Genomic DNA, 10,641 nt, shown 5'->3' with positions numbered 1-10,641 from the left:
ATCCGATTAAAACTTTTAATCGTTGCCCAGCCCTAATATATATATATATATATATATACAATTATAATAATTGAGAAGTCATAGATTGATTGCTCCTTAAGTTCCCACTGTCCACAAGGTGGCAGTATTGTACTGTACAGCTTGAGCTAATGTTGTGATCTGACCAGAACATTATTATTAGGATTATTATAATTACCATTATTTATATCTTCTATCACTCTCTCTCACTCCATCTATCTATCTTCCTAAAATGTTATGCTGTTTTGGAGAATTGACTAATTACATTTGTATACATTTTACATTCATATATGTAGATTTGTCTTCGTTTCCAATATGTCATAACCACTCACTGACAACCCTCTGAATCGATCATTATAAAAAGTTGCAGCCGATAATGTTCTACTCTTTTAATATATTATTATTATCTTTATATTCAGGTGAGTGTTCCTGTTCCTGAGTGACACTGACCTCTTGTGACCAACTGGGGGAACAACACACTAAACAACCAACATCAGATCTGAGACGTTTACATTTAAATGTCCATCAAATCAAAGCACATTGTGATAAAGAGCAAAGGTTGAGTGTTGATTTTATGTTTTATGAAACTTTGTAGCAGCTGATAATGAAAAAATGTCAGAAAAATTGACTTCATGAAGCGTCGTAGCATCAGAGACACATGAAATAATAAAGTGAGATTTTAAACATCTTTAAAAATGCATTTTAATGTATTTAAGCATTTTAAAAATTGCATTTTCAGTCATTTTAAAGTCCCAAACAGAAAAGTTGTTAAGTTGTCAACCGCTGTAAAGATAAAGCAAATTTAATTGAATAATAAAGTATTTGACTGAAGAACATTAGATTAGATAAAACTTTATTTATCAACACATCAGGTAAATTCACATAAGCACACATCTCCTTGTGAACATGTACACAAGACTTTTGAGAGAAAGGTGGGTGAGAGTTTCACTTCTTCAATAAAGTGTATTTTCTTTATTTACAGGATTGTATTTATTGAAAGGAACCTGGGAGGAGTTTACCTGAAAGTGACTCTACCTCCGACATGAGAAGAGAAAACAACCCCTGCTCGATGTCAGTGGAGATTTAAATTTAACCAAAACCTGGAAGATTCATTTCTTCATCCAGTTCTTTGTCAATAAATTCAACAGTGAAAAAGAAATGTGAAAAAACCAATTAAATTAAATTATTTATTCTGCAGCATTAAATGTTTCCTCCAGCAGAGACTCAGGTAAAACATCATAAATACTTTTGTTCTTATTCAAAATTCGTACAAACACAGAGACAGGAAGCTCAGAATCCAGGTCAAAGGTCAAGTCAGTGAACTGATCCGAGCCCCGGGACCGACGCTGTCTTCTCTGAAGTTCCACAGTCCACCTGCCTGCTGAGATGAGAAACAGTGGTTTGAAAAAGAAAAAAGTTCTTGTCGAGGATCAAGGTGTCTGCAGCCGAGCTTCTTCTCCCGGGTCAGGAGAACCATCAGGAGAACCATCAGGAGAACCATCAGGAGAACCATCAGGAGAACCATCGCTCAGGAGAACCATCGCTCAGGAGAACCATCAGGAGAACCATCAGGAGAACCATCAGGAGAACCATCAGGAGAACCATCAGGAGAACCATCAGGAGAACCATCGCTCAGGAGAACCATCGGTCATGGAGCGACTGCAAGAGTTGAAGGTCCTCGTCATCTGAATGGTCTCCGTCCACTGCAGCGAGAACACACACACATACACACACACACACACACACACACACACACACACACACACACACACAGAGACACACAGTCACACACACACACAATCTAATTTCTGACTGTGAAATCAAAAACTGCACGAAGGATTTGAATCTCTGTCAACATGAGACATTTTTCGAATCTGAATTAGCATTTAAATCTACTTTTGATCTGATTTGAAGGCACAACTGCTGATTATTTTAATTTTCATCAACATTTATTTTCTGATTATTTTCTCATTTAATTGTTTTCTCTATGAAAGTCGTGAATCATGCAGCTCGAACGTCTCAGAACCGAAGTGACGTCTGGTTTTGTCTGCGCAACTTTTCCAAAAACCATAAGAAACCTCTGAACACTTAAACTTCCATCTTGTGCTGATGACATCAGAGTCTGTGCTGTTATCGTGAAGCCGTGGAACTGTCTACTAACATGGAGGAGGCGGGGTCTATTATAGCTACCGCAGCCACCAGGGGGCGCTCAAATCACGCTGACTTCACTTTGTCGTGTCGTCCATCTTTATTTACAGTCTGTGATCTCAGCTGCCACAACCGTGAGTTCATCTTGAATTTAAAAGCTGAACTACAGTGAAATCAATCTCTAACCAGAAGGTTGGCGGTTCAAACCCCGCCCCCCCCCCCCCCCCCCCATGTGCAGGTCCAAGTGTCCCGGCCCAGAGACGCATTGTGTGAATGTGGGTGAATGGCAAAAAGAGTAAGAGAGAGTTTGAGTGGTCGTCTTATATAAAAACAGACGATTTAGCATTTACTCACATTCGGGGTCGAAGGACCGGTCGGAGGACTCGTCTTCCTCCGAGTCGTCGTTGTCGTCGTTGTCGTCGTTATCTTCGTCGTCGCTGTTGCCTCCGAGAAGATCTGCGATCTGCGGAGAGGAGACGGAGAAACTTTACTGAGGAACAGAAACACCCGAACCGAGGACTGGTTATTAAACACGAGCTCAAACATCTCATTTCCCTGAGCGACAGCGCCCTCTGCTGCCACACATGGGGATTCCTTCTGCCGGGCTCCGGGAAATGAAGTGGATCGAAGCATAGATATATATAAAGACTAGATGTCTCGTTCGACGGAGCCGGACGTCTGCACATGGCGGCCATCTTGCTAGGGGGCAGCTCGCTCACCCATTACATTGTGTTGGTAAATAACCATAACTTGCTCAATTTTCAACTGAGTTTTAAACGTCAGAGATGTAGTTATGACACTGCATAAATTATTCAATTTTTTAGAAAATAACATAATTATTCATAAGTATGCAGTGTCATATCTACATCTCTGACGTTTATAACAAACCAAACCGTTTAAAAATCGGTTGAAAATTGAGCAAGTTATGGTGATTTACCAACACAATGTTAGGGGTGAGCGAGCTGCCTGTAGCAAGATGGCCGCCATGTGCGGACGTTCGTCTCCGTTGGCCGGCAACACAGAAAAGACATCTAGTCCTTATATATATCTATGGATGGATGTGCTGAGTGACCTTTGACCCTGTAACTTCTAATCAAGAGTCTTTGGATTCAGTTTAAAGAAGTTCCTTCGCAGTGTTTCAGAGACGACGTGTTGTTCATGTGAGGAAGAGTCCACAGCTACCTCTTCATCGGTGGGCGAGTCGGCCCCGTCCCCGTTCTCCCGACTCTCTCTATTGGTCAGTTCCTCTATGAGCGGGTCCGTGTCCATATCGTCGTCGTCATCGTCGTCGTCCGTGTCCGACGAGTCGTCGTCGTCCTGGTCGTCGTCTTCCTGGAAGAGAACAAGACACATTCACATCATCAGATCACCGTCTGGGAACCGGAGGCGGAGTCTGATTCCGTTGTGAGTTCCTCACCTGGTCGTCGTCGTCTCCCTCCTCCGCCAGCTTCTGTCGTCCCACCTCGTAGAGACGACACACCGTGTCCAGACTCACCGTGTCCTGGTTCTAAAGAGACAAGAGACAAACTGTCCCTCAGTCTGGGGCTCGGAGCTTCTCCCTGGAGACTTGTCTCTCAGAGCTTCTCCCTGGAGACTTGTCTCTCAGAGCTTCTCCCTGGAGACTTGTCTCTCGGAGCTTCTCCCTGGAGACTTGTCTCTCGGAGCTTCTCCCTGGAGACTTGTCTCTCAGAGCTTCTCCCTGGAGACTTGTCTCTCAGAGCTTCTCCTCTCTGGTGTTAATGTGACGGAACATCTCCACATCTCGACCATAAAGATCGTTTTATTCTCTTTTCAGACCAGTTAACAAACTAAATTAACAGATAGTGATTTCTTCAATGAAAACAGAAGGTGTGGAATTATTGAAATGAAAAACACATCAGGGAAATTCACATAAGCACACATCTCCTTGTGAACATGTACACAAGACTTTTGAGAGAAAGGTGGGTGAGAGTTTTACTTCCTCAATAAAGTGTATTTTCTTTATTTACAGGATTTTATTTAGTGAAATTTAGTTTACCTGAAAGTGACTCCACCTCCGACATGAGAAGAGAAAACAACCCCTGCACGATGTCAGTGGAGATTTAAATTTAACCAAATTTTAACCAAAACCTGGAAGATTCATTTCTTCATCCAGTTCTTTATTGTCAATATGAGCCTTTTTCATCCAACAGGTGCTTGTGTCTTATCTTCACATTTTATATAAGATAAAACGTCATTGATCCAAACATCGGGGGAAATTAACTTGCAGCAGAACAGAACATGTTTATAATATTTACCTTTGACTACAGAAATATCTTATGTATAGAAATGTTGTTGAGGTTGTATAAATTCTAACAAGATTGAGGGTTTTGTGCTTTAATGGATTTTATAGATTTATTTTTAAGTATTTCTTCCTCTGAGCTGATCACAACAAATCCCAATCAGCTTAATTGATACGGAAAGAAGGTCATAAATCTTGAGGCGATACAAAACATGAACGTGGTCATATTTTCAAGGCTTTTTATTCTATTCACATATTCAAGAGTCGGTTTAGCTCCATGACACAGATGTTATTTCAGAAGAGGATCTTATAATCTGTATATTTATGATCAGCACGACAAACCTCAATAACAGCCAGGTAGCAGTCCTTGTTGTCGGTGCACAGGTCGAAGATGTTTCTCTTCACGTCCACTGTGGCTGAAAGAGAGAAAACAACAACAACAACAACAGTTATGAATTGAAGTTTGAAGCTGAAATGTTATGATGTCAACGAGCTTTGAGACGAGCAGCCTACCGATGGGTTTGTAGTCTGTGGCATCGAAGGTTCTGAAGGACGAACCGAAGGGACTCTTCATCTGCTGATCCATCGCATCATCCTCATCATCGGCTTGTAGCATTGCTGCAGGTGTGTAGAGAAAAAAAAACAACACACAACCGGTACAGTTACACACTTAATAAACCTGACGACTCAGCGTGAAGTTAAAGACGAACACAGACAAACTGGTACCAACTTAAATCAGTTTGGAATAAACAACTAGAATCACTGCTCTGCTGTTGTGTGCCTTCACCAGCCAGTGCAGCTTGTGTAGTTTGTGTATTTCTACACACTGGTTTTCCAGGTACACATAGAGGTCTCTGTTACAAACTGTTGAAAACGTGTTGCCCGTGGACACAGACCCGGTTGTCTTTACCTCCGTACATGATGGTGGCGTTGCTGTTGAAGACCAGTCTGCACTGGTCGAGGGCGGGGACAGTGTGCAGCAGGTGGAAGGTCTTCAGGTCCCACTGACACCTGCTGTCAAGGTTGAGAACTGCACCACAGCCTGAGACACTACAGCTCATGCAAAGCTCTGCCTGATTATTCAAATATTATTAATAGTGAATAATTCATATTTAGATTCTTTAAACACCAGCAGGATACGATCTCGGTGTTGATGATGACCTCCAGGCTGTTGGGATGGAACACGCCGCTGATGTTCATGTTGAACTTGTCGAACTTGTGCACGGCCCGAGACGCCCGGACGTCCCACAGCACGCCGTCGTTCAGCACCAGGTCGTCCGTCGGGTTGAAGGTGGCGCAGTTCCTCTTGTAGTTGTTGGCCAGGCCGGGGTCGTTCAGGGTCAACGTCTTCTGACCCGTCTGGATGTCGTAGATCTGCAGAAATATAAAAGTTAGGAATATGAACGTTGTACAGGATGAATGATGTAGCTGGAGACGTTCAGTTGTTGTGAGTCGAGTCGGGAACATTCTCTGTGACCTACGTGTGCGACTTGGTCTTTGGTGCCGATGACTCGGTCCTGAGAGAGTTTACTGAACTCAACGTAGTGGTCGTCGACAAAAGAGTTCCTGAGAAAAGAAACAAGACATCTCAGCAACGTAAAAACATCACAGTTCATAAAGAGACAAAGCTGTGTGTGTGTGTGTGTGTGTGTGTGTGTGTGTGTGTGTGTGTGTGTGTCTTACTTCATGCTAAAGACACCATCCACACTCCAGAGCGCGGACAGGGGGACGCTCCAAGAGGCCGAGGTGAGCAGCAGCATTCCATCCTGACAAACACACAACAAATATACAAACGTTATATTTGAGAAATTCTAATAATACAATTTCATAAAACTTTCATTGAAGAGCAAACGCAACCTGATCCACGGTGCTGTGGTTGATTGCCTCAGCAAACCAGTGCAGTATTAGTCACTCCAGTATATTCCCAGTAATATGAGCATGTGAGATTATGGATCACAACTAGGGTTGCAAAATTCCGGGAATATTCAAAGTTGGAAACTTTCCATGGGAATTAACGGGAATAAACTGGAAATGTTGTGGGTAATTTATACTAACTGTATTGACCTTGTCATATACAGACATAAATATAAACATTTTGTTGTGTCATAGGCTGATTTGAGCCCTGAGGAAACTTTGGGCACTTGACTATATGCTTCTGCATCGTTGTGTCATTCTTAACATAGGTCTTTGCACAGTATTTGCAAATGTACACAGCCTTTCCTTCTACATTGGATGAGGTGAAATGTCTCCACACATGAGAGAGTGCACGTGGCATTGTTCTGTAGAATAAGATGAGAAAAAAGTTTGTACAAAAACACTAATGCAATGCCAGAGATATAAATAGTTAGCCAAACAATTGGAATCGTCTGTAAACATATTTTACAATTGATGGATAAATGAATGGAAATAGTCTAGATGAACAGATGAACAATCCTCAATCAGCATGCTAATATATTTTCCCAGTAATATCATAGAAACTTACCTGACTAGTCCTTCACTCTACAGCAGGCCTCAACAGCCCTGCTGTAGAGTGAAGCATGCTGGGAGTTATCTGTGCATGTGATGGAAGAATGACCAGTGGAGGGTTGAAACTCAACGTTCCATTCATCTTTAAAATAGAGTTTTGAATGATGTTTTTATTGCTCCGCGTTTAATTTGCCTAGTTTTTTTTTTTTTTTCAAAATTCCCAAAATTCCTGAGGTAAAATTCCTGAGGTAAACTTCCCATGGAAACTTTCCGGAAACTTTCCTGAAATTTACCGGAAACTTTCCACCCCTTTGCAACCCTATTCACAACACAAAAGATCATGGGATCTATACATTTAATTTCTCACAGCTGCTGCAACTGATGCTGTCAGAATCACCTCAGGGAGCAAAGAAATTCAACATTTGAACGTCTGTATTTACCCACTTTGTTTGATCATTGGTGAATAATAAAAAACATGCTATTTCTAATAGTTTACACCACCTCACGCCGTCCCTCTCGGTGACCTACGACCCCTCAGGAGGTCTCTACCCCTGAGTTTGAACCGTTGATCCTCACGTACCCTGGAGGGTTCCAGGTGCGTGATGGCCGACGTGTGGCAGGTGTAGTTGGCCTCCTCCTCTCCAGAGAAGACGTTGTAGAACTTGAGTTGACCGGAGCAGGTTCCCAGCATCAGGAAGCGCTCCCGGGCTGAGAAGGCACAGCACGTGAAACCGCTCTCGTCCCCGTCGCCCTCGTGGAAGACGGACATCGGGCGGAACCTGAGTCCAGGAGAAAGAAAAGAACAAAACATGTTACAGGAAGTCACGGTGCGGAGGGGTTTACTGAAGAGGAGTGGTCGGGGAAAAAATCTATTCTGTTCAGTATCGGGATATTTTGCGCCCGCGATTATATCGATACTGTAGCACAAAGTATTGCAATTTTTTTTTTTTAATACTTTATTTACAATTATATATGTGACAGCCCCTGACTAGCAAAGCATGACGAGGAGAGTTTCAGAGTTTAAAAGATACCTTGTGTGTTCTCCACTGCAGGAGATACAGTAACGTCCCAGAGGAACTTTAACATCTGAGCATGTTGACCAACTCCTTTTTCTGAACAAAAATACTAATATTCCCAAATGAATTTAACATTTTGGGTCATGACCTTGCAGCCAACTGGACTGGACTCTAGTAGAACACATTTTTTTTTTATTTTTCTCAATTTGATTGAAGCTCTAGGTTACTCTTATTTATATGATTATTCTCAGGTTTATGTTACTCAGTTATGTCTGCTTGATGCTACTGTATTGTATTTAAATAATCATAAGTTATGTGCTGGGAGCTCAGTGTTCATGTGAGAGGTCTCCTATTCAGAAAATAATTACAAAGTCCCTGTGTCCTGAATGTTCAAGGACAAAGTTTTTGCACTTCAGTTAATGTGTAGAAGACAATGTTGTTCACAGACTTAAAGGTGACATTTGAAGTGAGTTGAGCAGTCTTATTTTAATCATTTTTTGTAATGCCTTTGAATAATATGGGGGACATGAATCCCAATATATCGCAGAATCGAATCGCAATACTATTGAATCGTCATATTTTTGCCCATTCCCAGCCCTACTAAAGAGGCGAGTTGTTTACCTGCTGAATATCAGATGTCGATCCAGACAGCCCCTGTCCACCCCCCCGTACTTGGGGTACAGCACTCGGCTGCCCAGGCGGACGGTGAAGTTGGGCGGAGCCTGTCGCCTCTGCTTGGGCTCGGGGCATCTGTGAGGGGTGAACAGGGAGAAGGGGGGGCAGGTGGTGACCGGGTTGGGGCAGCGGGCGTGTTGTTCTCTCAGGTACTCTGTGATGATGCCGTCCAGGGTCGGGGGGGAAGGCACGTGGCGCTCCAGCTGCTTCTTCATGGCCGGAGTCTGAGCAAGAGAAACATAAACATATGAATGAAATCGAACCTGAATCCACGGATCAGTATTTTCCACCTGAGAGAACTGTTCTGAAACCACTGAGATCAAACATGACCTTCCTCTCATCAGGACTCCGACAATAAATATATCTAGTTGAACTGAGAAGACATTTTTAAAAGAGTATCTTTATGAAGGTTCATCTGTCGTGCAGACAAGTTATTGTCTTTATCTTTCTCCAAATCTCAACATCAAAATAAATAACATCATAAAGAGATATTTATGGGGACTTATCAGACCCCTAAATATAGTTTTATTCATGAAGATCCATGAAGTTTTCTCTTGCTCTTGGAGTTTACAGAAGACATATTACGCCCATTTTACCGCAGTTGATATGGTTCCTCGGGGTCTGAATGAAATGTCTGAAACATATTTTGGTCAAAATACCACAAGGATCATTTAAAACAGCCCTCCTCAGATTGACCCGTCGTGAGCTAACACTAGCTCCGGTGGTGATGATGGCGATGGCGGTCCAAGGCCATGTAGCGAGACTCCCTACATGGGTATAGTGCGTCTATGACGTATTTACGGCTCGTAATCCCATTCGACGCACTCTAGAGTATCGTTTCTAGCGTATTGCAGCAGGACTACTTCACATATAGTATTGAAGTTATCCTTCAAAAATGTTTCCCCTCATCGATGCTGCTAAAAAACTTTAATCCTGATGATGTTTTCTTACACTTGACATCTATTGCCCTTGTGTCGTCCTGGGAGACAGATCCTCACATGTGTCTCTCTGAGGTTTCTACGTGTCTTCACCTGTTAAAAGGGTTTTTAGTAGTTTGTCCTGACTCTTGTTGAGGGTGAAGGACAGAGGATGTCTCACCATGTTAAAGCCCTATGAGACAAACTGTGATTTGTGAATATGGGCTATACAAATAGAATTTGATGATTGATGGTTTCTGACTCAGAGGAACCACAACAAATGGCGAGAGTTGTTTTTTTCCAGAGCTTTTGGGACGGTAGACATGCCAGAGACCCACATTAATGTGTAGAAGAACTACAAAAGTGGAATTTTCATAATATGTCACCTTTAAGTCTGTGGAAGTTCACGAACCACTAGAACCTAAGGTCCGGTGATGAAGAATGAACTCGCTCTCTCTGGACCGATCACTTCTGTGAACATCGTGAACCCGGCACTGACCTGGATGAAAGCACCGTGGTCGGACTTCTGCTTCAGCGCTCGGAGTTTCTTCCCCGAGCTGCAGCTCGCCGCCTGGCGTTCCCGTGTGAACAGGATCCGTCCGACTGGATGTGACCCCTGACCCTGGGCGTGAGGAGGCAGAGGAGTCGGGGGGGCGGGGGTGGACGAGGAGGAGGAGCCTGAGGGGTGAGGCGTGAGCAGGGTGGAGGTGACCCCCGAGGACACGGGGGAGTATCCCACGTGGCTGGCGGCGCGGGCCGCGATCCCCCCCGCCAGCCGACAAGTCCTGGGACCCAGTGAGGAGGGGGGGGGGGAGCCGCAGGACGAGGCGTTGGGACACAAGGAGCCTAGGTTAGCTTCCTTCACCAGCAGGCTGGCCGTGTCGTGGAGCCCTTTGGCCACCAGGTGGTTCCTGACCAGCAGGAGCAGCTCCTTCTCAGGGAAGGTGATCCGGGACTGGGCGACCACGTTGGCCCTCTGCAGGCGAGCCAGAGACACGTCCGTGCCCATGAGCAGCGGCTTCCCCGACACGCGCTCCGTCATCTCGGCGGCGAAGCGGCAGAACCGGACGTGCTCGCTGCGCTTGTCCTGCAGCACCGGGTCCTTCATCAGCTGCAGGGGTCAGAGGTTAGAGGTCAGGAA

General features: G+C 44.0%; 1 protein-coding gene across 1 annotated transcript in view; it reads right to left on the bottom strand.

Annotated features, from left to right (window-relative positions):
- Positions 1 to 854: 854 nt before the first annotated feature.
- Positions 855 to 10,641, bottom strand: part of LOC132999736 (DDB1- and CUL4-associated factor 1-like) — a 24,021-nt gene continuing 14,234 nt past the window's right edge. The window contains exons 18-30 of the mRNA XM_061069483.1: positions 10,000 to 10,611; positions 8,530 to 8,807; positions 7,473 to 7,671; positions 6,110 to 6,192; positions 5,908 to 5,992; positions 5,567 to 5,800; positions 5,337 to 5,430; positions 4,940 to 5,044; positions 4,769 to 4,842; positions 3,584 to 3,673; positions 3,349 to 3,498; positions 2,521 to 2,629; positions 855 to 1,721 (exon numbers count right to left, since the gene is read on the bottom strand). Coding sequence (XP_060925466.1) covers positions 1,651 to 1,721; positions 2,521 to 2,629; positions 3,349 to 3,498; positions 3,584 to 3,673; positions 4,769 to 4,842; positions 4,940 to 5,044; positions 5,337 to 5,430; positions 5,567 to 5,800; positions 5,908 to 5,992; positions 6,110 to 6,192; positions 7,473 to 7,671; positions 8,530 to 8,807; positions 10,000 to 10,611 — 2,184 coding nt within the window. The 3' untranslated portion in view covers positions 855 to 1,650. The remainder of the gene's footprint in view (positions 1,722 to 2,520; positions 2,630 to 3,348; positions 3,499 to 3,583; positions 3,674 to 4,768; positions 4,843 to 4,939; positions 5,045 to 5,336; positions 5,431 to 5,566; positions 5,801 to 5,907; positions 5,993 to 6,109; positions 6,193 to 7,472; positions 7,672 to 8,529; positions 8,808 to 9,999; positions 10,612 to 10,641) is intronic.

This window comes from Limanda limanda, chromosome 4 (assembly GCF_963576545.1).
Source record: "Limanda limanda chromosome 4, fLimLim1.1, whole genome shotgun sequence".
Taxonomy (NCBI): Eukaryota; Metazoa; Chordata; class Actinopteri; order Pleuronectiformes; family Pleuronectidae; genus Limanda; species Limanda limanda.
The sequence above is the reverse complement of the archived record's forward strand: the minus strand, read 5'-3'. Positions and strand labels throughout refer to the sequence as shown.